General features: G+C 44.1%; 1 protein-coding gene across 3 annotated transcripts in view; it reads left to right on the top strand.

The window, feature by feature from the left end:
- Positions 1 to 26,527, top strand: part of Cramp1 (cramped chromatin regulator homolog 1) — a 61,597-nt gene that overhangs the window by 16,753 nt on the left and 18,317 nt on the right. For all 3 annotated transcript variants that reach the window (XM_013121744.3, XM_013121743.3, XM_013121742.3), the window contains exons 4-10: positions 3,958 to 4,111; positions 11,333 to 11,416; positions 13,448 to 13,496; positions 21,104 to 21,189; positions 21,786 to 21,909; positions 22,922 to 23,003; positions 23,543 to 24,715. In XM_013121744.3, coding sequence (XP_012977198.1) covers positions 3,958 to 4,111; positions 11,333 to 11,416; positions 13,448 to 13,496; positions 21,104 to 21,189; positions 21,786 to 21,909; positions 22,922 to 23,003; positions 23,543 to 24,715 — 1,752 coding nt within the window. The remainder of the gene's footprint in view (positions 1 to 3,957; positions 4,112 to 11,332; positions 11,417 to 13,447; positions 13,497 to 21,103; positions 21,190 to 21,785; positions 21,910 to 22,921; positions 23,004 to 23,542; positions 24,716 to 26,527) is intronic.

Genomic DNA, 26,527 nt, shown 5'->3' with positions numbered 1-26,527 from the left:
ACATTCAAGACTTGTTAGGGTAGTTGTAAAATCATTCAAACAGATGTGAAAGGGATCTTTTTCTTTTCAGAGTACAATAAAGCCCGGGCTCCATCTGTATAGATTATATCTTGCTGTCAGGCATAGAAGACTTGTGATTCCTAATGGGTTGGAAGAGTGTGCAACTGTTAGTGAGTCTTTTCCCCCCTTCCCCCGGAGTCAGGGTTTCTCTGTATAGCCTTGGCTGTCCTGGAACTTGCTTTGTAGACCAGACTGGCCTTGAACTGCCATTCTTCAAGTGCACAGAGCATTTCCTCTAGTTGGCCTAGCCTTCTTGTTTCCTTTTCCACCAGCCAGGCATGAGTTTTTAGGTCTCCTGATTAGTAATATGTTATTAATGTTTTCTATGATTCATACAGGCAGAGGAAGAGAGGGAAAGAGAGTTATTCTAGTTTGGTTGCTGTTGCTCTAATAAACACCATGACCAAAAACAACTTGGGGAAGAAAGGGTTTACAACTGCCAGGTCATAAACTATCACTGAGACTTTGAAAGTCAGAAACCTGGAAGCAGAAACAGAAGCAGAAACCATAGAGGAACACGCTTACTGGCTTACTTCCCATAGCTTGCTCAGCTAACTTTCTGTTTTTACAATCCAGGATGGTATGCCCAAGGTCAGCACTGCCCATAGTAGGCTGGGCTCTTCACATCAATCATTTATCAAGAAAATGCCCCATAGACAAGCCTATAGGCCAATACGATGGAAGCAATTGAGGGTGCCTCTTCCTAGGTGATTGTAATTGGTATCAAGTTGACAAAAATTATCCAGTCCAAGGGTTTATATGTATGCCTTATGACTCATTTGTAATCTGACTAAAAACCTGGTGAGGCCTTGGGTCTGTTTGGCCAGAGTAGGACAAGTATGGGAATAATGGTAGCTGAGCATAGGTATCTGTTCTGAGAATTGTTTCTGTAGTATTCATCAATGTGTATGTGTATGCACATGTAAGTATGACTAAAATGCTGATAACTGAAACCTTTGTGCATGCTAGACGTGGTATTCCCTCACTGAGTAGATTTGCACACTATTACTACCTTTTTGAGGAACGTAGTCTGACTTACCACCAGTGAAGACCCAGCTCACAGCAACACTCCTGGCAGAGGAAGCTGAGTGGTTGTCCTGGCCCTGTGCGTGCAGGTGTCTGACCAAATGCAGGGACTCCACTGCTGTCTTGGTCCCGGACTTTAGTCTGTTTCTTCTCTCTTGCATCAGATATACACATCTCCAGCTCTGGTGAGGACAGTTTTGGGTCTGAACTCAGATTGGTTTTTTCAAGTGATGACTCATCTGGATGCCACCCTATGTCTAACCATGAGTTCTAGTCCCTCTGCTAGAAGTGAGCAGAGGTGAGCAAATGGCTGTGCCCTGAATGGAAGGCACCTTGGGCCTTGGCTAAGTCCTTTTGGTTTCAGTGGTGTTTCTATATAAGGCCTACAACTGTGCTTTCATTTTTTTTTAATCATTAATCTTTTTAACTACACTATGCTTAATTTACTGCATTGAGAACTGCTGTGGAGGCCTTGTCTCTGATGTGCTTCTCAAAGTTTCCCACAGATGCATAGGCATCGTGATATCTTTGGCTTTTCACTGAGTAAATACTATAAGTTTTCACTACTTTGACTTTCAGTCTTTTTCTCTTCCAACTTTGCCTAATTTTTGTTGCTGTTGAACCATTTGTCAAGTTCATAACTGAATGTAGAATACCAGTGGTTCTAGAAATGCAAAGGTGCTTCAGGCCTTACCCTTCAGTGGCTTACTGTCATATCAGACAATAGAACAGATACATGCAGAGTGATTGTAGGGCACATACACAAATACCATGGAGAGTGTAGTTTGAGAATTCAGAAGTCATAAATAAGGCAGTCAGACCTCAGGGCAGTGAGGTTGTTTTTATCAGTTTCCTATTCAAGTTTATAGTTGCTGAGGAGTTAGCCTCCCAGCTAGACACAGGAAGGCATTTTAGACCCAGCTTTACCTTTGCATGATTAAGTTCCTGTGTTATTTTCCTTTTTACAAGATTGGGTCTCAGTCTGTTGCCTAGACTGACTTCCCAATTCCCTATCCACCCAGCTTAGCCTTGGGTATCTGTTTCCTGTTAAGTTTTTTAAAGCAATGAGTAAATTTTAATTAAAATTAGTTTAACTTTGCATTTTGAAACTATTTTAGACTTTTAAAAAGTTTTGTTATCATGCCTGACCACCTATCTTGATTGCCAGAATCTACATAGTGAAAGGAGAAGACTTGACTCAAAGGTCATTTCCAACCTCCACCTTTGTACTGTGGTACATGCACTCATATGCACACATACACATACACCAAAAACCCCCAAAACAATAAAACCTAAAGTAAAAATCCCTGGCAGGGATGGGTCCTTGATATATCTAGCCCAGTTTTATATGAGATCTGCCACTGTTGTGATGCCATCCTGGGTCACTGTTTAGGTGGGACCTTCCAGGTCATTCTGCAAGGCAGCAAATACCACATTTTCTGTTATTCTTTTTTACATTAGTTTAAACAATCTGGCTGCTTCTTACCTGACACAGCAGTCACTGTGGAGTTTACCCAGGGACAGTCTTCTTTCCATTGCTTTATGTCAGAGAGGGTTACAGACAGACACCCCCCACCCTGGGTGTTTTTGTCACATCTGTGTATGTACATGTGGATTCATGGAGCCTGTTTTAATTATGTGCATCATAATGCATTCACACCACTGATCCGTACCCATATGGTTTTGGTATAAATTTAAACCTGCCTTTCCTTGGGTGAGGTCTCACTTTGGCACCTCCAGGGATTCCATGCTTATCTGGTACACTCCCTGCACAGCCCTGGAATTAGCCATTTTTGCAGAATGCCTGAGTTCTCTATGAAAATAAATATAAGATACTCATATCTTGGCTCTGGGGTGCTATTGCCATAGGGCCCTCTCAGTACTTCTTACTAGATCGTTTTCTTGAGACCTCCAAACAGCTGCTTCTCTATATCATATAAAGAAGAACACAAGTTACATTCGCAAATTCCAGCCACACCCAGGCTTAGCAGGAGGCCTTCTAGGAAGGGTTGACCCTGAAGTATGGTCAGAATGCCTGTTTGGATCCATTCCCAAGTGTTTGTATTTGCCACTTCTGTTTGATCCAACTCTCTGTGATCAAAAAAGCAAGTTGGTTTTTGAGTGACACATTTTTTTTTATTCTAAGATGCTTTGTGGTAGTAGCCTGAGCTCTCTTCCCATGGTATCCTTCTGTCTGAAAGTTTCCCTCATGGTCCCCTAAGAACTACCCAAGGTGAAGCTGTTTGTTCCAGTGATAAATGTATGTTTTTTTGCTTTGAGGCAATTTTAGTTTATTTTATGTTGTCACAACATGCATTGGGCAGTTTATAAAAAACTGAAATCTCCTCTCTCCACTAGAGATTGAACCCAGGGCCATATGTGTTCTTGACTGAACTATATCCCTAGCCAATAGTGGTAACTTATTTTTATATCTTAACAAGGAGAAATGCTGTGTCCTCTCATGGCAGAAGGGCAAATTAGTGGAATGCTTCCTGAAGCTCCTTTTATAAGGGCTTAATTGTCCAAGGAAGAAACTTTGATAGCTTAATCACCTCTTGGGAACCTGCCTTTTGATGCCATCACATCTACAATACCTGAACTTTAGAGGGTACACTGAAAAAAAATTGCAAAGCCCTTACCTCTGGTTTCCATGGGCAAGGATAGTTCTGTCCCTGAGTTAGTCTGTTGCTACTTTATTCTAATTAAAGCTTGAGATTCTAAGGAAGCAAAGTTGGAGTTTATATGTGCAGAAGTACCTTGAAGGACAACCTTCTTGTGCACAGCTGGTTCTTTGTTGATTCTTGACGATGTCTACATCATACAAAAATTTTGTTTTAACTGTTGTACTTTTATTGTGGGCTTTGTTTCTAGCATGGAAAAGACTTTGAAGCCATTCAGAACAACATTGCTCTGAAATACAAGAAGAAGGGCAAACCTGCAAGCATGGTGAAGAACAAGGAGCAAGTCCGGCATTTCTACTACCGCACCTGGCACAAGATCACCAAATATATTGATTTTGACAATGGTAAGCATTCCACAGACTCAGTCTCTGGGAGACTCCCAGTCAGGGTTGGTTCTTTTCTGGCAAACACTCATTGCCCGTTCTTTGTGGCACCATCCTCACTCAGCTGCCCACTATGGGACTTGTCTCCTAGTGCTTTGGTTGGTGGCATACCCAGAGCCTTTTGGTCAAACTTAATTGTAAGGAAGCTGCCTGCATCTGTGTTATAGGGAATTTATTACTATTTGAGTTGTTGTGTTTTCTGTGTTTCAGAGTGTGTGTGTGTGTGTGTGTGTGTGAGAGAGAGAGAGAGAGAGAGAGAGAGAGAGAGAGAGAGAGAGAGAGAGAGAGAGATTTCCTGGGAAGTAAAACACCACAAGCACCTACTCATCCCAGAGAGGGAGAGGGAGCCCATGACATAACAGACCAAAGTACAAATACCACCAAACTCCAATTTGGTGGGCCAGTAATTTTAGGGGGACTGTTTACAGGAGTATGAATGAAGGGTTACTTTCAGTAGCATCTCCCAAGCTCACTCCAGCGGGTGTGACAGCTCACCAAAGCTGGAATCCTGGAGCACACTGCATACCCTGCAGTCAACAAGTTGGAAAACTGTTCTTCCAAGGTGACTCAGTTAGTCTGTATTTCCTCCAGGCAGCTTGCTGATTTCTCCTTCTTCCAGGCAGCTGGGCTTTACTGAGAGTTCTTTACAGTTTGATTAGTCTGAGAGTAATTCTTAGTTATTGTTACTGCTTATATACTCTTGCAGAGGGAATCTAGCCTAGGAAATCTGGTCAGTTTCAGGTACTTGCTAGAGCTATTTTGAGTTGTTCACTTCTGTCTAAATGGAGCTTCCACACAGGAAGTACTTTACCTTCCCCTAGAACATCCTGTTGTAAACATGCTGTTCTACACTGTATGATTGTTCACTTTCTCTTTACTTCCTATGTCTCAACGAAGTTTCCCTCCCAAGGTGGAGGAAGATTTTTATCTGGAAGGAAACTGCCTCATGGCAGAGGTTCTGGATCTCCCTATGAGTTTGGGCATTGAGATAAGTTGAGCTGTAGGAATATAAGGAAGCCTAAATTGTGCTGATCTGCTGGGATAGATGTTGACTTTGCCAGTACTCTGATCATCTGTGTTGCAGTCAAGATTTGCACAGTCCAGTTCATCTTCGGAAGTGACTAGGTCATCTCTAGCTGTTGGTCTCATTTCTAGCTAGAAGCAACCTGGGTTGACTACCTCTTCAGTTCTAGTCTAATCTATTGTCTCTCCCTGTAAAACTTAGCCACCTTCTTCCATGTTTCTGGAGTCTCTCCCTGCACTCATTTGATCCCCAGCCTACTCCATTCTGCCTTTTGTTTCTGCAGTTTCTATAGTGGGCTTGTTAGAGATCCTTCCCTTCTAATACTCACTCTTGATTTTCTAGATAGTAAAGTTTCTGACCTGGGAATCACTAATGTACAGCTGTGGCCACATTACTCCTACTTCTGATCCCTGCCTATGCCTTCATGTTGACCTTCCAAACCTCTGATCTTTACCACTCTTGTGGTGTGCTCTTTGCCAGGTCACAATATTTTGGCTATGATATACTTAGTGTTACTATAGCTTTCAAAGACAATTCCTGATTCCCCATCTGACTGAGGAATAGAGCTCTGTGAGGTCACACATCCTTCCTCCTCTTGTCTGTCCATCTCTAGAAATCCCTTTGATTACATTGTCAATCTCCACACTTGGGAGGCGTCTGTTGGTTAACTTCCATAATTTGTATGACCATCAACATAAGATTTTTTTCTGCAGATTGCAGGTCAACCCGATTTTGTTCTTTTCAGTTACCAATACTGCTGTGTGTTCCATAACTGGTTTGTTTGCCTGTCTCAGTACCAGTCCAGTCACCTGAGATCCAAGGCTGTCTTCATTCATGTCCTATTGTAGTGAAACTTCTGCACCTTCCAGATGCACTGTGTATGTACTTTTTCTTCTCTTGTTGTAGCTCATATTAAGTTCTGAAAGTCATTCCAAGACAAAGGATCCATTCCAGCTGCTCTTGAAGTCTCCTCAGTAAGAAGATGACTAATGAGTTATTGAAAGACTGTTGTGGATCAAGTTATGCCTTGTGTGGTGCTTGAGTGTGTCTGGTTTGCTCACCAAGCTCTACCTTCAGGCATTATGGATGGTACAAACTTGGGTCTTGTCCATGGTCCTGAGACGTAGATTTTCCTTGGCAGGGTCTGCCAAGTCTGAGATTTTTTTTTTCCCTTTGGGTTAGTATTGCAAAGTATATAACGGTGAGGTTTCTTATCTTTTATCTTTCTCTGCAGAACCATCTCCTAACCCCAAGTCCCTCAGGCTCCTGGTAGCATCGTTCCTTTTAGCTCTCTATCCCATCAGAGATGAGGTGTAGAGGCTTCAACACATTGTAGGATCATACCAAACTGTATCTTTCACTTCCTTGGATGATGACCCAGCATTCTTCATGCCTTCCTCTCTCCTGTTGACTGCATAGTCATCACACACGAAGGGCCTTTTGTTGTTCTAAGCTGGCCAAAAACTCAGAGATCCACCTGCCTCTGCCTCCCAAGTGCTGTGATTCAAGGTGTGTGACACTGCCACACCGATACGAGGGGCCATTTTTGTGTGTGTTTATGGCTCTCCCAAGGTTCTGTTGGGCCATCATTGAACACATGTAGCCAGTGGCTAGTCACTTGCCTCTGTGCCAGAAAGGATTCTCAACCAGGCTCCTTGATACTGGCCAACCTTTATAGCTGGCTTTAGACACTGGGGCACCTCAGGACAGGGGTCACTAGTATGTTTTGAATTGCCCGGGGTCCCTGTTGGGTCCTTGTGTACTGTTGTGTTTCATCATTTTAGCACAACACAATACCTTGTATCTCAAGCAATCTGTTGGATTAACAGAAAAAGTATTCTATCCTTGGGTTATCATGGAGCTTTGCTAAGAACCAAACCAGATGTAAGAAGGGCATTTGTTGTGTCCTGAAGTCTAAGATGACCAGTGCTGGGTAGTTGCCAAGGCAGCTCAATGCTCTAGCCTCTGTGTGCTTCATCTGGAATTTTAGTAGTTTTATAGTCCTCTGTTGTTTCCACACAGAAAACAGGTCCCGATGGTTGCTTCTAGTGTTCCTGGAAAGAGAATAGTGACAATATGCCCACCTTTCTGCTATTATCTCCTGTCACATTTGAGTTTTCTCTCCCAACAGACTTGATGTTCTAAAAGGCATGCTCTGAGCCTGTACCAATATATATGTATGTATGTATGTATATACTAGCCCAATACTCCTTGTGAAGAAACACAGAAAAACACTGTGCCTTGGGACATTTTTTTCTCCCTGGGGTTCCCACTCCCCAAGCTTTAGCTACTTTCTACACCTTTTCTGTTGTTGTTGTTGCTGCTGCTGTTTTGTTTTTCAATAATTTATTTAACTTTATGTGCATTGGTGTAAAGGTGTCAGAGCCCCTGGAACATGAGTTACAGACAGTTGTGAGCTGCCATGTGGGTGCTGGGAATTGAACCCTAGTCCTCTGGAAGAGCAGCCAATGCTCTTTCTTAACCACTTAGCTATCTCCAGCCCATTTTGTTTTTTTAAGGTAGGGTTTCTCTGTGTAGTTGTGTCTGTCCTGGAACTAGCTCTGAAGACCAGGCTGGCCTCAAACTCACAGAGATCCCTTTGCTGCCCCACTCCCGCCTCACCACCAGTGCTGGGATTAAAGGCATATACCACCACCACTAGGCTTCTTTTGGTGTGTTTGTGGGGGCCTTTTTTTCCTTTGATATTTTAAATAGTGGAGTTTTTAAAAAATATGGTGCACTCACTCTAAAACTCACCCTCTTTTTATTACGTGTAGGTCAGCATTTGGTACATTCATGATGTTCTGTAAGTACTGCCTTTGTCTAGTTCTAAAACACTTTCATTACCTCAGAAAAGTCCCCATACCCATTAACCTTCCTATGGCTTTGACCCTCCCCAGTTGCTACAACCACTTTTCTACAGTCTTTGAATTTATCTGTTTTGAATGTTTCATGCAAATGGTCTCGTAGCGTGCCTGGTCTTTTTCTTTTACCTGGTTTCTTTGACTGAGTATTATTTTATGGTTACATATATTTTAGTGTAGTTGAACAACATTCCATCATATTTATAGGCTACTTATTTTTTGAGACAAGGTTTCTCTCTGTCCTGGAACTCACTATGTCGACCAGGCAGGCTTTGAACTCAAATCTGCCTGCCTCTGCCTCCCAAGTGTGGGTATTAAAGGCATGTGTCACCACACTGAGCTCTGTGGGCCACATTCTTGTTATCCATAGAGATCTTGGATTTCTTTTGAAAGTTTGTCATGAAAGTCCTCGGAAAAACCTTCAGAATTGGTCACCTCTTATATTTTAGAGTCTTTGAGCTAGTCCACGTTCCAGAATTGTACTCGTGTATTCATTTCCTGTTTTACACAGCTTAGTGCTAATGCCTATAAGTCTCTGAGTAGAGAACCAGAGAAAGCAGTTAAAATTTTGCAGGGGCCATTTGTCTCTGCTCTTAACAGTGCCTATACTGCTGTTGATGGCTTCAGCGGTCTGCGATGTACAATATCTGTTGGAAACAGTGGCTAGCATGGGGGACCATTCTCTCTCTCTCTCTCTCTCTCTCTCTCTCTCTCTCTCTCTCTCTCTCTCTCTCTCTCTCTCTCTCTTTTTGGTTTTTACGAGACAGGGTTTCTCTGTATTGTTTTGGAGGTTGTTGGTCCAGCCCGGCCTCGAACTCACAGCGATCCGCCTGTCTCTGCCTCCCGAGTGCTGGGATTAAAAGCGTGTGCCACCACCGCCCGGCCTTCCATTCTCCTCTTGCTGGGTGTAAGAACCTGAGCTCCCAAGGCTTGTTCTGCTGTCCTCTGTGTACTGGGGTGTACAGGATGGCTCTAGACTAAAGCCCCTGAGGAACAACAGGGAGCAGGCCAAAGTATAGCCTCTTTCCATCTCAGCCTCTCAAAGGAGCCTGTGAAGTTTCACACAACAGTCCAGGGTTCCATATTTGGCCATGTCCCTGATTGTTTTCTTCCTAAATAAATCTGGCACCTACTGGTGACCTATTTCACCTGGGGAGGTCATAGGCAAGTGGGCAGGTGGGTTCTAAGGGTTTAGGCTGATGGCTCCACCTGCACTTGGGGAACTCTATGCCCTAAGGTGTGATGGTGCTGTATAACATGAGCTTTCTTGTCTGGCATGTCCTGCCACCCTTCTTTGCCCCAAATAAGCATTAGACATTATATTAGTTATGAAACTGTTGGCCGATGACCAGGGCTTCCTATTGGCTAGCTCTGTCTTAACTATTAGCCCGTTTCTATCAATCTATGCATTGCCATGAGGCTGTGGCTTACCTGGTAATGCCCCCAACATGTCTTTACTCCCTCAGCAGCATCATGACTCTGGCTGTGAATGGAGGAGGAAGTCTGGAAAGGTGAAGCCATGGGGGATTCACTTTTGGAGAGGCTTCTGAGATGTGCTGTGAGGGGCTGCTAATGGCGGCATCCTGAAGGGTCCCTGCCTGGTTCCGTTTGAGTTCTGCCTGTTTGTCTTCGGTTCTCCACTGAGGCCCATTCTTCTGCTGGAGTCAGGGAGGGAAAGGGGATGAGAAGCTCTGGTGGCCGAGGAACCTCCATGGCCCCTGTGCTTCTGGGGAGCAGCCAGGGCTCGCAAGCACCTCATGCTCAAGCACTTGATGCGTACCGAGTCACTCAAATAATGTTTGGAACCCATGTCGAACTTCTCTGAAGAAAGGGCAATGATGATTGCAGCCAGGGATTTGCAGGACTTTTGTTCCTTTTGGTTGTGACCACTGCAAGCACCACCCTAATGCTTTGAACCTTCAGCTTTGTCAGCTTCAGCCAGCCTCTGAATTATTGTCCTCCGATGGTGCAGCTGACTTGGTGGGGTCTCTTCAGGAGGTTACAATCCACAAAAAACAGAAGCTGGCAGTTAGGAAATAGTGTGAGTGAGATTGGAGATGTAGCCAACTACTATGAAGAGCTCTATGTGACTGGGAACATGGATATCTGGAGCAAAGGGAGTAAAAGCCAGGCACTGGTAGTGTACAAAGCATCACAATGAATGGCACGGCACTGTCCAGCAGGCATTGTGGTGGGACTTCATTACATCCCAAGAGCCATGAAGTAGAGAAATGCATATGTTTATTATAGAGCTCTTTTATGAACATTCACAGCATAGAGGGGAAAGATTATATAGCTTTACCATTTCAGATGGCAAATGTTTAGGTCACATAATGTGGTTTGCTGTTTGAACAATGCAGTTCTTCACATGTGGTGCCTCCAAGTCTACCTAGAGAACCTTTGTTCAGCATGCTACACCCACTAGATGAAATTACTCCACTTGATTTTAAATCTGGAAGCCTTTTTGGCTCATCACCAGTGCAGTGTGTCATAGATCCTGCATTGAAAATTGTGTTCCTCAATATCGACCCCTCCGTTGCAATGACCTATGATACTGTTCATAATGTGCATTCTGTATGAACTCTGTGGAGAGTAAAGCCAGAGGAAGAGAATGTTGTCTTGAAGGTCCCTTAGCAGGCAGGGACCCTTCAGGATGCCACCACTAGCAGCCCCTCACAGCACATCTCAGAAGCCTCTCCAAAAGTGAATCCCCCATGGCTTCACCTTTCCAGACTTCCTCCTCCATTCACAGCCAGAGTCATGATGCTGCTGAGGGAGTAAAGACATGTTGGGGCATTACCAGGTAAGCCACAGCCTCATGGCAATGCATAGATTGATAGAAACGGGCTAATAGTTAAGACAGAGCTAGCCAATAGGAAGCCCTGGTCATCGGCCAAAAGATTTATGATTGATATAGCAAATGTGTGTTTATTTGGGACTCCAAGGCTGTGGGACCCCTGCCAGGTCAGAAAAGTAACATCAACAGTACTGGCCATTCTCTGAGAACACTCTTTGTCAGTCAAGCCATTTTCTTTTCCAGGAGACACTTGCTCTACCTGTCAGGAGTGATGTTTAGACCTTATTTTTTAGATTTTTACTTGGAGTAAAGCAACACTGCTCCTCATGCTTTTTGCCAGTTTCTTCAGAGGTCAGTAACTATATGCCCAAGATGCTGTGATGCATATGTGATCAGTCTTAGCCTCTTGAGAGTGTGCTTCCAGTGTTCTTGTACAAACAGGCTGTACCCTATGATGTCTCTGTCCCTCCACCTAACATCTGTCCTTTATCTTCCAGTGTTCTCTCGAGGGCTAAAGAAATCATCCCAGGAACTGTATGGTCTCATCTGCTATGGAGAGCTACGAAAGAAGATCGGGGGTTGTAAGTACTGTTGCTGTTCTTGGATCATCATAGTGGGTTGTTGTCCTCATCACCACTGATCTTTAGTGCATAGGAATGCCTGTTTTCTCTCCAACTTTTATGTTGAAACTTTTTTTGACAACAGAAAAGTTGAAAAAAGGTATAATGACTGTTCTTTCATGTAGTCTGCCATTTACTAATGTTTGCTTATGCTTTTCACATAGGCTTACACACACAGGTGCTTTTTTTCCTCACTATCATGTAACTGTACATCTTTATCCCACACTCTAAAGACCTCAGCCGTATGACCTGAACTAGACCCTTCTACACACCAGCTGTCATGATTGCAGAGTCAAAGGGTGTAGTGTCTCACTAACTTACTGCCTATATTCAAGAGTCTTTAGAGCATCCCCAAGTGATGGTCAAGTCCTTGCCCAGGACTACTGCACCATATGCAAAGCCATGGTGGTTTTCTGCTTGACTGCCTCGTTGGGCCAGCATATGACAGGAGCCTTAGTTCTGCCTAAATCTTCATAGATCCTAGCCTGACTGTACCTCAAGGCTGCTTGTCCTTATCTCAGCCTGTGGTTCTGGCACAGGTATCTACTAGATGTGATGTCCAGGACTTCTCACTTTTCCCCCTTCCTCTCCCTTCTTCCTGTTTTTTTCCAAGACATGTCTCATAAGGTCTAAGGTCCCATCTAATTGATTTGGCCTACTCCACTTGGCCATCACCCCTAAGCCTCTCTCTGTAGAACCTGCTAGACACAGGACTGCAGTGCCTTACTCTTGCCCTGGCTTTCTTTTTCATTAACCCATTTTCTGTAGATGTGAGCGCCAGTGTCCCCATTCACACACGTTTGGTCTCCTTGACTTAAACTCTTTTGTACTTTTTTTTTCATGTTTTGTAGTAGTACATGGACAGATTAGTTAGTGTCCATCTAAGGGCCATGGTGCTCCTTGCTCTTGCAAGACCATGCCTTCATTTGGCATGGCCCTTCTGGGCCCTTCAGAGTGATCTCTTCCTTTACTTTTTGTGGTGTAGTTCTACCAGCATTGAATCCATTCATTTATTGTTCATCTGAAAAGCCTTCATTTTGTTTTCGTTCTTTTTTTGTTTTTGTTTTTGTTTTTGTTTTTTGACACAAGATTTTTCTGTGTAGCCCTGGCTGTCCTGGAATTCACTTTGCAGACCAGGCTGACCTCAAACTCAGAGATCCATATACTTCTCCTGAGTGCTGGGATTAAAGATTTACGCCACCAAGCCCAGGTCTGTTTTCATTCTTAAAAGAAGTTCATCAGAGTAGAATTCTGATTTGACTCATTTTGCTTCTTTTTTTTTGTTTCTTTTTCTTCTTTAATCATGTTTATAACTGTTCTCTAGTGTCTGTCCTGCATTATCTATGATAAGAAGTCCTGTAAGTCCTTCACAGGTGCAGTACGTCTCTGGCTGCTTTTACAATTGCATTTTTTTCTTTGGTTCTCTGCCTGGGTGGGTGATTGTGATCCCACTATTACTCAGTCACTCAATACTGTTAAGGAATTTTATAGTGCATACCCCAGTGCCTAGGTTCTTCTGTTAGTTTTTTAATTCTTGCTTTCCTGTGAAGACATGATGAGGCCAGAGAAACGAGGGCATTAGAGTCATCATTTAACAGACCTTGCAGTTCAAGTTAAATACCTGAAAGTTCACATACAGTCATCAGAGAAAGAAGGCCCAGGACCCAGTTAGATACCCAAAGGAAGCAGTTTTCAGGCGGTATGGGAGTTGTGGTTCAGCAGTACCAGACTATCAGGGACAATTTCTAGAAGAAGAGGTTAGCTGTACAGGGAGCACGTTAGACCCTTGAGAAAATGGTTGGGAAGAGGCTGTGTGGGACACAGCAGATACTGGTCAATTTTACTTCAGATGCAGATTCCTTAAGATATAGAACATTCATTAGTAAGATCTGCAGTCTGTGTGGAAGGCAATAATAAGGCAATAATATAGGAATTGTGATTATTTACTTCTAACTACCCTAAAGCCTCATTTATTTTTCTTTACATTTAAAGGCATGGATGACAAGAATGCAACAAAGTTAAACGAGCTTATTCAGGTTGGGTAAGTACAAGTGTCTGTGTATGCTGTTCATGCACTGAACTACAGAGGTTGAAATATGTGCTATTTTCCTTCATTTTCTTTTATAACTTTATTATTGTGCATATTGTGTGTGAGTGCTGATGTGTGTTGTGGTGTTTGTGTGGAGGTCACAGGATAGCTTTCAGCAGTCACTCCTACTGTGGTACCTCCACTTATTGAACTCAGGTCATCAAATTGTGCAGTGTTCTGATTTGCTTTCTGTTCTGATAGACACCATGACCAAAAGCCATTGGGAGGGGTGCTGATTTGGCTTATACTTTAAGGTTGCAGTCTATCATTGATGGATGTCAGGGCTGAAACTGAAGCAGGAACCATGGAGGAATGGTGCTTACTAGCTTGCTCCCTGCTGAAGAATGATTCTGCCCACAGTGGGCTGGGCCCTCACACTTCAGTCATCAGTGAAGACAGTTACTCACAGACACTGTTACCAGACAGTTTGACCTGGGCAGTTCTTTAGTTCACATTTTCTCTTTCAGGTGACTCTTGGTTGTGTCAAGTTAATGATAAAGACATTAATTATTTAACCAGCCCTCCAGTTTCTTGGTTAGGACCCACACAATGAAAACATCTTATTCTCATCTTAGGCATGTGTTTTTGTTCTCTCAGATGTTCCTTGTGCCAACCCTTGCCTGTGGCTCTGTGTAAGGTTGGCCTGGGCTTGAATTCTCTTTCCTTAATACTTTGATATGTTGGCTCCTGGACTGCTTTGGGCAGACTCTCTTGGCTTTCAACACTTAATCTGGCTCTCTTGACTTCCAGAACTTGTATGTTATGACAGTGTCGCAAGCCCCCAAGGTGTTTTCAGCTCATTGTTTTTGACCTTTTCTGTTGCAAAGATACCATCTACATCAGGATTGAGTATGGAGATGGCATACTACCTTGTCTTCAGGTTTCCTCCATGGATTGCACAGCTGGCTTGGATGATAGAGTTAGCATTTTAATCCTCTCGAGTGCTCTTGTGTTCTGCTTGTCTCTGGAGTTGGTACATAGGTCAGTAAGATCCTACCCTGAGCCTCTCTGCAGTTTCATACCCACCTTGTGTAGTCTCCTCTTGGCTGCTCCAGAACATATTTCTACACATTTTTTTCATGAGTTTCTTCAGTTTTTCCAAAGGTCTCTGTCAACTTTTCCTGGTAGAAATTAGCTGCTGCTCTGCCACACTGTAAGACCCTTGTGAGGGTTCCGTATCTAGTTTGGGGCCTTCTTGAAAACTCTTTTTTCTCTCTCTCAGTTTCCATCTGGGACTCAAAAGTCCAACCTTCCTTCCCTCTTACCCTATTTTTTTTTTTTCTTTTGGCAAGGTTGAGTAGTTGCCTGTTATAGGAGCTTTTTTTGGGAAGATTGGTGCTCATGAGGTGATCATTCTTATGGTCTTATCGGTCTTATCAGTAGGGGAGAAGTGTCCCTTGAGGCCTAGTACCACCCCTGTGATTTGATGTGGCAGGAACAGATCTTCCCTGATTTTGCTTCAGAATTCCCTGAGTTTAAATTTGTTTCAGACCCTTTGCTTTGTCTCATGAACAAAGCACGAGACAGGACATTTGGAAAGGCAGGCTCAGTACTGGGAATAGGCCAGTGATCTGTCTTCATTACACAGGCTCTTGCCACTCGATATGCACCAGAAAACATCTAAGAAACAGATTTCAGGGCAAGTAACAAGAAGCACTAACCTAGCTTGTATGAGGTCCTGGGTTTGATCCTCAGTACTGACAAAGAAAAAACGAAAAATAAATGTAGAAGGTATTGTAGGGACAAATGGAAAGGTAGTTTTGGATTGAGTAGTTTGAGAGTGCTTTATACTCATGGACAACAGGTGGATACATATACCAGTGTTTAAATATGCTGACTCAGGCACAGCTTTTAGAGATATTTACACTGGCATCCCTTGTTCTTTGGAAATCAAATTGGAATGGTAATGGCACTGGAGCCTGAAAGTTCCTGGGTTCTGTGTTCCTTGTGTGACTGCTTCGTAGAGCAGATGACCACCCTGGATGGGGGATTGTTTGTTTTATTGGGTTTTGTCTTTATAACAAGGCCACTATTGATGGGACTCACCTGACCCTACCATAGCATCCTTGATCAGATGGATAAAGCGGGTTCTGGGTGTTGGTGGGATGAGTGTTCATGTCAGCATGGGGTGCATCTTGTGGCAAGGAGAGGAAACACTGATTCCTGGCTAGGCCAGTATCCTAGAGAAACTTCTGAGTAGCTCTAGGGAAACTGATAGGCATCTCCCACTTTTACTTGATGGGCTCCTCACCTGGTACTGCCCCACTATACACCATGGTGTTTGGATAGCGTGTGCAGAGGTTTCTATCTGAACCTCCGGGCAAGTCGAGGCAGAAAGTGTGTACATAAAATACTCATCCTTAGCCGGGTGGTGGTGATGCACGCCTTTAATCCCAGCACTCGGGAGGCAGAGGCAGGCGGATCTCTGTGAGTTCGAGGCCAGGCTGGACCGACAGCCTCCAAAACAATACAGAGAAACCCTGACTCGTAAAACCAAAAAACAAAAACAAAAACAAACAAACAAAAAAAAACTCATCCTTTGGAAATGTCTAAGTGACTGTGTGCTATCATGAGAGGGTGGGTGTTATAGTGGAGGCTGCTGTGGCCTTGCACCAGAAGCAGGTCTACAGTTAATGACCCTTCTTCTGTACCTATAAGTGTGTGCCTATGTGCCTGCATGTATCTGTAGAACATTACATTGAAATGATAGCTGTGAGTAGGTAACAGGAAGGGATCCTGTCTTAACATCTAGAGGCAGCTTTCTGAGGTGTGCTGTTTAGGCTGAGGGTACACAAGGTGCAAAGGAAGGAACTGCAGTGGCTACAGAAGAAAGAACAGGTGTAGGTCTAAGTCTGGTGGGTTGGGACAGACCTTGTCCTGCTGTATTGCACAGGGTTTCTGTGTTCTTCGGGTATTTCTGGAAACTAGAGCAGGCAAATCAGGAAAGTTCTGGGTAAAGTATTCCTTTGGCTCCTGTGAAGAGTTAAGTTAGGGGTGCATATTAGGACTGGCACTTAGTGGGGTTTTTTTTTGTTTGTTTATTTAGAGTTTTATTTATGTTATGTGTGTTTGCCTATGTAGATGCATGTACATACCCTGGTGCCCGTCGAGGTCAGAAGAGGATAGTGGATCCCTGGAACTGTAGCTACAGATAGTTGTGAGCCACCATATGGGTTCTGAGAATCAAACCTGGGTCTTCTGAAAGAACAAGTGCTCTTAACCACTAAGCCATCTCCCCAGCTCCCTACTTGGTATTGTTATATTTTACATATACATATATGAGTTTGACATTTGGGTTTACATATTTTATTGAAAATAGTAACTTTTGCATTGATTTTATTGTTTAAGAGTAGTTTTTAGGTTTATAAGAAAATTGTGTAGAGGGGTGCAAGATAAGATCCTGCTCAAGGCCCTGGGTTCCATTTCTAGTACATCAAAAATAGCATTGTTACAATTGATGAGCCTGGTGGCTTGTTCTTTAAATCCCAGTTACGGTACCTCTTCTAATGCTTCATCATTATTGACTGTGGTTTTTGTTAGGAATCTTGGTGTCAGGTGTGTTTAAGGTTGTACTGATGTACAATAAAACACTTCCCTCCCTATCAATACAGTTTCATTCAGAATACGTTCTCTGTCCTAAGCCATTGTCTGCTGTCTCTTTGTCTCTTCCTTTACTATTTTAGAGGTCTGCTTTCCCTTGAGCATCATTTGGTGGGAGTTAGCCAGTACACAGCCTGTTTAGATTGGCCTTTGTCATTCATGGTTCTGTGAGTTTAACAAGAACATTTTAGCAGGGAATGTCTAGCCCATGCCTAACTCAGGGCCACCATAGTGCTACTCTTTACAATGTCTGCCTTTTCTGAGAAGCTGTTTGTTTGGAACCATCATATAACCTGTGAGATTGGTTGCTCTCCTTGAGCAGTGTGCATAGGACACTCTGAGGCATTGTACAGAGCTCCACAGATCATTGCCTTTCCCTGCCCAGTGGAGTTAATATCATGAACATACTTATCTGTTGATCTGTCCTTTGTGGAGTGTTACTGGGTTATTTAGGGTGTTTTAGTGTTTTTGAAGAACTAACTCTAGGGCTAAACCATGAGTTTTGTGAGCATGAGATTTTATTTCATCTGGGTATCCCCTAAGAAGAGATGTGAACATATGTCGGTCTTTACTAGAAACTATCTTCAAAAGCCTGGCTCAGGTACCTCCATGTTCCCAAGGACTTCTGATACTGATATGTCCAACTTGGTATGAAATTGCTTTGAGTTGTATTTCTTTGATAATCAATGGCATTGAGCAAGAGTTTTTGTTGATGTGTGTGTGTGTGTGTGTGTGTGTGTGTGTGCGTGTATGCGTGTATACATGTATGCATGTTTTGTTTTTAAAGCCTAGTCCCTGGGAGGGCTCTTGATTGGAGAAAGTTGTTGAAAAATTGGCTCCTGACCGGGCGGTGTTGACTCACACCTTTAATCCCAGCACTTGGGAGAGAGAGGCAGGTAAATCTCTGTGAGTTTAAGATCAGCCTGGTCTACAGTGTGAGTGCCAGGATAGGCTCCAAAGCTACACAGAGAAACCTTGTCTCTAAAAACCAAAAAAAAAAAAAAAGAAAAAAAAAAGAAAAGAAAAAGAAATTGACTCCTCCTCCATGCTTTATTACTCTCTTTAAAATTTTCTTCCTGGTTCCCCTGCTGCGTCACTATTAGTGCTGTGTCCCTTTTTATTAGTGTGTTTCACCTGGTATAAGGGAGTTCAGTAATTTGTTACTAAAATGTGTGGTTACTTTGAGACCTATTTTCTGTCAATTATCCCTCCAGGTGGAAAGTGGGTAAGGGGTGCTAGCCTTCTTAGGCTCTTCTTGCTCCTTTAGTCAGGCTTTTTTTTTTTTTTTTTCCGAGACTGGGTTTCTCTGTGGCTTTGGAGGCTGTCCTGGAACTCGCTCTGTAGACCAGGCTGGCCTCGAACTCACAGAGATCCGCCTGCCTCTGCCTCCCGAGTGCTGGGATTAAAGGCGTGGGCCACCAACGCCGGGCTAGTCAGGCTTTCTTATTCTTAGCTTTGCATTTTGGTGTCTAGCATCCAGAGGTAGTTGGGTCCTTGGATGGATGGGTGCATATGACAGATGAAGTGATGGACAGAGAGATAGTTAGGATTGATGGAAAGACATTTAAGAGGACAGTTGAGCAGATGAATCGGTGGATAGAAAGTTGAGGGATAGATAGATGTGTACAAAGATACACAAATGATTGGGCAGATATATGCATAGATGGATGAATGTGCTAATAGGTAGATGGATGGAAGGATAAATATAAATGTATGGATAGATTCGCAGATGGAAAACAGATGAATGAGAGAAAACATGGACAGATGAGTCAGTAGACACATTTATGAGTGGATACATGGGTTTGTGTGTGGGTGAGGAGGAAAATGGATGCTTGGATAAGTAAGTAGATGTGCAGGTGGGAGGGTGAGTGGATAAGACTGTAGCTGCCTTATCATGAGGAATTACTGAGCTGTCTGTGTCGAATGATTGTACCCACATCCCATATGAGACCCCACTGTTTGAATTAATTGTCTTATGAGTACTTGCTGAAAACCTTAAAGTGTTTGAAGCCAATATGAAAACCACTATGCAGAGTTCTGAGACTTCATAATACTAAAACCTGAGTCATACTCCTTTTCAGGATATAGGACACACTTTATTCTCAGAGGTATGTGCTACAGTGCCTCTCTCCTGACTTTAGGCCTAGTTGTCTCCTGCTTTGCATGTATTTATTTGAATTGCTTTTTAAATCAAGTATTGTATCAACAGAGCCTTTCTTGTGCTTGTTCTGCTTAAAGCTATAGTTCAGATTCTTCTTTTTTTTTTTAAGATTTTTTATTTATGTATACAGTGTTCTGCCTACATGTGTCCTTGCAGGCCAGAAGGGGGCACCAGATCCCATTATGGGTGCTTGTGAGCCACCATGTGGTTGCTGGGAATTGAACTCAGGACCTCTGTAAGGGCAGTCAGTGCTCTTAACCACTGAGCTGTCTCTCTAGCCCTACCTCAGATTCTTATCTCCAGATTTAAGCATCATTATCTTAGAACAACTTTTTAAAAATTATATCAGTATAGTATAAATACGTTCTGAAAGAATACCTTTTTTCTTGGATAGTTTAAACATGCAAAATCAGCAGAGAAGTGGTAGTGCACACCTTTAATCCCAGCACTTGGGAGGCAGAGGCAGGTAGATCTCTGTCAGTTCAAGGAAAGCCAGGACTACACAGAAAAATCCTGTCTCAGGGGGGAAAAAAAAGAAATGTAAAATCACCAGCTAGCCCATTTCCTTCCTCTCAACTAAAACTTACCTTAGGGAATTTACATGAATAAACACTTAGATGCGGATATGAATCCACACTAGTATGACTATATCATTTCTTCCACATCTTTAGAATCACCTCATGTATATTCTGGCACTTTCCTGCATATGTCTTGGAAATTAAATAGCAAGAATAGAAACTGCTGTCATAACTGACATGCTCACAGCTGAGAGTAGGTCAAATAAAAAAAGAGGGGGAGGTGGAAACATACTTCTTTAATCCTGCAGGAGGCAGAGGCAAGGAGGTCTCTGAGTTTGAGGTCAGTCTGGTCTACATAGTAAGCTCCAGGACATAGTGGGACCCTGTCTAACAACAACAAAGGTGGGTTAAAGCAAAGAAGCATAAAAAGGTAGATAGTGTGAATGTGTTATAAAATGGAAGCACATATTCCTTCCCCTATAGGTGGTTGACCAGAGCCTTTTCTTCAACCTGGATCTGCTTTAATCTGAATCCAAAGTGCACCATTTGTCTTTTCAAACAGTGGAAACTCAGGTGTCAGATTGATTAGTCTTAGCCTTTGGCTGTCATGTTGACTGTCTGAAAACCAGCTACCTTTACTGAGTGCTTTGAAAGCATTCCTGCTATGGGTTTGGTTTTGTTTTGTTTTTGCTTTGTGTTATTTTTTAAGGAGTTTTCACCTTCATTTCAGTAGCCAAACAATATTTCTATAATGTATATAATGTCTAATCTACTGCAGCTCCAGCAAAAGACCTTGGCTGGCCTAAGGTCTTGAGTTTGGGCCTGTGACACCTAACTCTAATTGCTTATACCCTTCCCCTACTGTATGGATTACAGGGGGATGGGATTACACTGCTGTGGCAAATTGGTAATAAAGAGTTGACAAGAAGTCATGTAAAGGTGGGTAGGCAGGTCATGTGGAAAGACATATAGAGGTAGCTATGGGGTTTCTGTTTTAAGACCCTAAGGAGGAGGAATGCTTAGAGATGGGGTGAACAGAGCAGCTCAACAGTGAGCCTAGCTGTATGTGACACTCAATGTCATGCTTTCATCACAGTTTGCTTCCTATAAATAGCACATGTCCCTTGGTCAGAAAAGCAGCAGATATCTAGAGATCCTGCCTCTACCTACTATCAAGGTAACCATGACTGACAGCATAGGAATGGGTGCTTACCAGGCCTTCCTGCTTTCCACACTTCAGACATAAAAGTCCTCAGCATTGTTTCAAATTCTATTCCCAGGGCCACCACAGTACGTTATAAAGGGAGAAATCTGCGGATCAAGGCACCCATGTGTCGAGCCCTAAAGAAACTCTGCGATCCAGATGGTAGGTGACAGGGGAAGGGGTGGCATGTGTTGTAGCTTCCATGGTTATTTTGTTTCATTCCATGATGGGCAGGCTATGGTTCTTTGTGACTGACTCTGTTTAACCATCTCCTGTGAATAGGCAGGGGTGTTTTTGTTTGTTTTGGGTTTTTGGTTTTTGGTTTCAGTTTTTTGAGACAGGGTTTCTCTGTACAGCTCTAGCTATCCTGGAATTCATTCAGTAGACCAGGCTGGCCTCAAACTCACAGAGATCTACCTGCTTCTGCCTCTCAAGTGGTGGTATTAAAGGCGTGTGCCACCATCACCTGGCTGTGGTCCACCTATGACCATCAAATAGACAGTTCTTAAAGTTACTTCCATGTTAAAAAGTTAATAGCAACTTTCTGACAGATGGGTCTATCCAAAGTTCTGCCTTTGCAAGTATGCAGTTCACTATATTGAGTTTGACTTTTGCTAGGGTTCCTCTTTTCTCCTTATTTCTAGGCATAAGACCATTTTCTTTGTTCAGTCTCAGTTCCCTGTGATTTTCTGTCAAAGTGTTTTGTTTCCTACCTTGAGGTTGGTCTGCATTGGACTTTCATGGTCTCTTTTCCTCAGGTCTAAGTGATGAAGAAGACCAGAAGCCAGTACGCCTACCCCTGAAAGTCCCTGTAGAACTACAACCACGGAACAATCACGCCTGGGCACGAGTACAGAGCCTGGCCCAGAACCCACGTCTCAGGTGACATATAGCATGAGGAAGGGCCCCATGACAGACAGGACGTGAGGGTTTGGTGTTTCAGTTTCACTCAGGGTATCCTAGAGAAACAGATTTTGCCCAGTGTCCTGACACCATATGAGGACAGGGTGTAGAGGTGACTTTGTCATGAGAATGCTCTGAGTGGGAGGGTGGTCTTGAGATCCTGAATTGGCAAGGGTCTTTGGCCAAGTAAGAAGATATCATTGTGATTGCCCACAGAATCTTCATCTTTCCAGTAAAGCTCCTACATTTCATTCTCTCTGGTTCCCTGAAGATTTGTGGGTAATTTATGAACAAAGCCCTACATACCTTTGGCCCATTTACAGTTTGTTAAGTTGAAGTAAAGTTCGTACAATATTGAGTGAGCTGTTAGCCACTTGAGTGTTTATAGTTAAGTGGCACTTAGTTTGTTCGCTGTGTTGTGTACAACCTTTATCTCAATTCACTTCCAGAATGTTTTCACCATCCCATGTGCCTGTTAACATCACTTTTTCCAATGCTAGTCTCTGCCCCAGCTGCTCTTTATCCTGGTGGATTTGTCTCTTCTAGACATTTGATGTTAATGGAGTCACACAGAAGAATCAGCTCTATCTGGCATCTCTCACTGGCCTACTAGTGTTTGGAGGCTCATCTGTATTTTACCATGTGTTAGTGCTTCATGTCATCTATGTGTTTATTTTATTTTCTTAGGGCAAATTAGGGATAACTATATACTTACCCTTGAAGACAAAGAGCACTGATAAAATAGGTGGTGATACTTTGAATGCACACACACTAGCCGAGAACCCGCATTGGAAAGTGTTCCTAGACCTCTTTGTGTTATTTATAGTTCTTTGTGACTCTACAGTACTTTCAACAGACAGGACTAGGAGCTGAAGATCCTGTGGATCCTCCTTCCAGTGCCTATTTATCGGTCATGTGGTTTTGGTACAAGCAGTCATTAGAGCTCGTCCAAGACTGGCTTTTGTACTATAATCTTGTTTTCATTTTATAGGATGATTGTGGAGCTACATCGAAAAGTCTCTAGTCTCATTGAGTTCTTGAAGCAGAAGTGGGCACTCCATGAAGTACGAATTGTATCTTTTTTCAACTGAAGCAGATCCTCCAAACCTGTCAGCTATTCTTGCTTGGGAATGAGGTCTTGTGTTCCCTAGTTCCTGTTATTGCTGTGGGGCCCCATGGGAGTCCAACACTCTTGGGTTTAGGTTTAAAGTCCTGCCTTTGTCCTATTTGTTCTGCTTGTACTCAGTCTCAGCCACCTCTCCATGTTTTGAGTGGCCAACTATCTGGCCCATGAGATGTGGTCTAAGTATCCCCATCAGTAGAGTGGGTGGGATGATAGACACACATTGCAGCCTCCTTTGTGTCCTTGGCGGGTTATTGGCCCTGCTTATTCCCAGGAATGAGTTCTGTCATCAGGTGAATACACTGAATACCTGAGCCAGCACAGTTGGTAGTAGCCTGAGGAAAGTTCCTATGTGAGCCCCAGGAATATCGAGGGGTAGGTGGGGCTCCTAGGGAAGAAGGCCCTAGTCTGAAGTCCATAGTTCTCCACTGATGAGTACCTTGGTCACAGTGTAGTTTTTTTGGAGTTGCTCCTTGACAGTGTGCCCAGCGGAAGACACTTGAGGAGAGGCAGCTACAGGGCTCAAGCACAGCGCAGACCCAGGAGAAGGTGGCATTGCACCTGTTCCCAGGCGAGAACTGTACACTGACGCCACTGCCGGGTGTGGCCCGTGTGGTACACTCCAAGGCCTTCTGCACTGTACACTGGCAAGAGGGTGGCCGGTGCAAGCAGGGCACCAAGGACACACACACACTGCCTCCAGCCCAGATCCTGGGCATCCAGAGTGGTCAGGGAATAGCCCGAGGCCAGGTGAAGTGCCAGAGGGGCAGTGCTGAAGGCAAGGGTGGGGGGCGGCTCCTTCCTAATGCAGATACTTCACAGAGTTCAGGGGAGAGTTCCCCTGAGAGTGCTCTTGGAGAGGGGGCAGCTCCAAGTCTGAGCAGCTCAGATGCCCCTGACAGGCCTCCTCATGGGCACCAGGACTCTGGCCCACAGCTTGGGAAGACTCATCTAGCAGCCCTTGCAGTAGGTGGGGACAGCCCCATTCAAGAATCTGGGGCCCTGCCATGTTCCTGCGGCCATCCCCCAGATTTGGAAGATGAACTCTCACTCCTTGACCCTTTTCCCCGATACCTGAAGTCTTGCCAGGATCTCATCATCCCAGAGCAGTGCCGCTGTACAGACACACAGTCTGGGAGAGAGCACCCTCTTGGCAGGGTAGCTTCCCCAGAGGCCCTCATGCCCAGCAGCAGAGAGGTTGCTGACAACGGTCCCCCTGGCCTGGACCCTCAAACTGGCGTCGATCCTCAACTTGACCCCAGGCTTCTGCCAGATATTTGTACTAAAGAGCTGGCAGATGTACCTCCTGAAGAGGCCCAGGAGAAAGGGAGCCCCTCAGAACCTCTGTTGTCTCAGGGACAGCCTGCGGCCAGGCCTTCAAAGGAAGTCCCTGCCAGCCAGCTGGCCCAGCAGCTGCGTGAAGAGGGCTGGAGCTTGCAGACCTCTGAGAGCCTCACGCTGGCTGAAGTCTACCTCATGATGGGAAAGCCCAGTAAGCTACAGCTGGAGTATGACTGGCTGGCTGTGCTAGGCCCTGAGAACCAAGCACCCACAGCACAGAGCCAGACTGTCCTGCCCCATTCTCCACCCTCAGCCCTCCACCAGCAACGCCTCCTGAGCTGCCTCCTGAGGCTTATCTCCACTGAAGTCCACCCCAAGATGGTGAGTGGTTAGATCAGCCCAGGACATTGACGGGTTTGTGTGTCAAGCATGGCTCTTCAGAATTCCAAAGGTAGCATAATCACCAGGGCTGTAGGTCCTATACCTTATGTCAGGGCTGATAGTGAAGGTCTACAGCTTCAGCACCGTGGAAGAACCTCTGAGTGGATCCAGTGGCAGGGTTATTGGTATAAGCAAGCTGTGACTAAACAGATGACAAGTTAAAAGACTTCACATTTGGCCTTTTGTGGAAAAATGTGGTATGGTCTAGTGCTCAAGGAGAGGAAGCCAGAGCAAACCTGAGTCAGTGGGAAAATAAGAGGCCTTGACTTCAACTGGAAGGTAAGTGAGGCAGTTTGGAACAATATTGTGGAAAATGATGAACCAGAAGCACTATTGAGGCACCCGAGGTAGCCTCCTGGATAGCAGCCTTAACACCACTGAAACAAGATTACAGGGTTAGCATATGCCGTTACCTCTCTGAGCACTCCACTGTTCTGGAGGCTTACAAAGGAACACTTAGTTTGAGGCTAGGCTGGACTTTTAAAAACACAAGGAAAGATGAAGGAGAAAAGAAAGGACAGACATTCCCACGGGTTGGGGAAGAGGTGTTGCAGACGATAGCCATGTCCCTATAGTGACTTGATGGGCTCTGTTGAAACTTGAGACCTTGGGTCAGAGATAGGCCGTCTGTCCTTTGTCCCTCTTTTTCTGCCTGGCAGACCTGTGGCAAGCAAGTACTCCCAAGAGTCCTAAGACTCAGTCAGGAACTTGCCAGAGTCACCTGAAATGCTCAGTCTGAGGTGGGAATACTACTACTATTCCCAGAACCTAGAGGCCAGAAGAAAGATACAGGGAACAGGGACATGTTGGCAATGGTGGACTTGGCAGTGAGTGCTTGGGCAGAACAGATGAGGCCATAGTGAGGATCTGGACAGAACTGTAGAGGGCATCTATAGAAACGGCAACAAAGAGGTGAGATGCCTTTGTGAAGTCCTAGGACTTGAAGCCATCTATTTTTATGGCTTTTGTCTTTTGTTTTGTTTTGTTTCATTTGCTATCAGTTTGTATGTGAAAATGTGGGTGTTCAAATGCATGGTACACACATGGAGGTCAGAGGACAGCTTTTTAGAGTTGGTTTTCCTCCCACCTTGTTTTGAGGCAGAGTCCCTTATTTTTTCTGTCACTGCACTTCACTTCTCCAGGCTAGTGGACCTGTTAGCTTCTGGTCTATTCTGTCTCCTTCTCTTATCTAGTAAGAACTGTGGGATTGCAGGTGTGTGCCTTCACATCCAGCTGTTTACATGGTTCCAGTGAGTCACACTCAAATCCTCAGGTTTGTGAGTCAAGTGCCTTTACCTGTTTAGCCTTCTCCTTGTAGCCCCTGAGGCCATCCCTTAAAGAGCCCTGGACACTCATGAGGTTGGGAGCTAGGCAAAAGGTTTTTCATCTGTTTCCTTCTTCTGACTCACAGTAGCAGAAGTTAACATGATTGCCTTAGGCTGTCTTTTCGCCATGGCTTTTTAAAAAGATAAACCTTTGTCACTTAGCAGTACCTCTTCCCTATACTATAACTCTGTTCTGCTGGTCCCTGTCCCCTATGTGCCATAGAGCTGCTTGTCTGTTCTCACCACCGCATTCTGGCAATGGAGACAGGCTAGGATCTCCTGAGGAAAGCAATGAGTTGCTTTAATTATTCATCTCACTCACCTGGAGAATTAGAGTTAGGTGTGATTAATGCTTGTGGTCCTAACACTAGGAATACTAAGGCAGGTATATCACTAGAAGTTTGAGGCTAGCCTGGGTTTCTTAGTA

The sequence above is a fragment of the Mesocricetus auratus genome, unplaced genomic scaffold (assembly GCF_017639785.1).
Source record: "Mesocricetus auratus isolate SY011 unplaced genomic scaffold, BCM_Maur_2.0 Super-Scaffold_100007, whole genome shotgun sequence".
NCBI lineage: Eukaryota > Metazoa > Chordata > Mammalia > Rodentia > Cricetidae > Mesocricetus > Mesocricetus auratus.
This window is presented reverse-complemented; position numbering and strand designations above follow the sequence as displayed.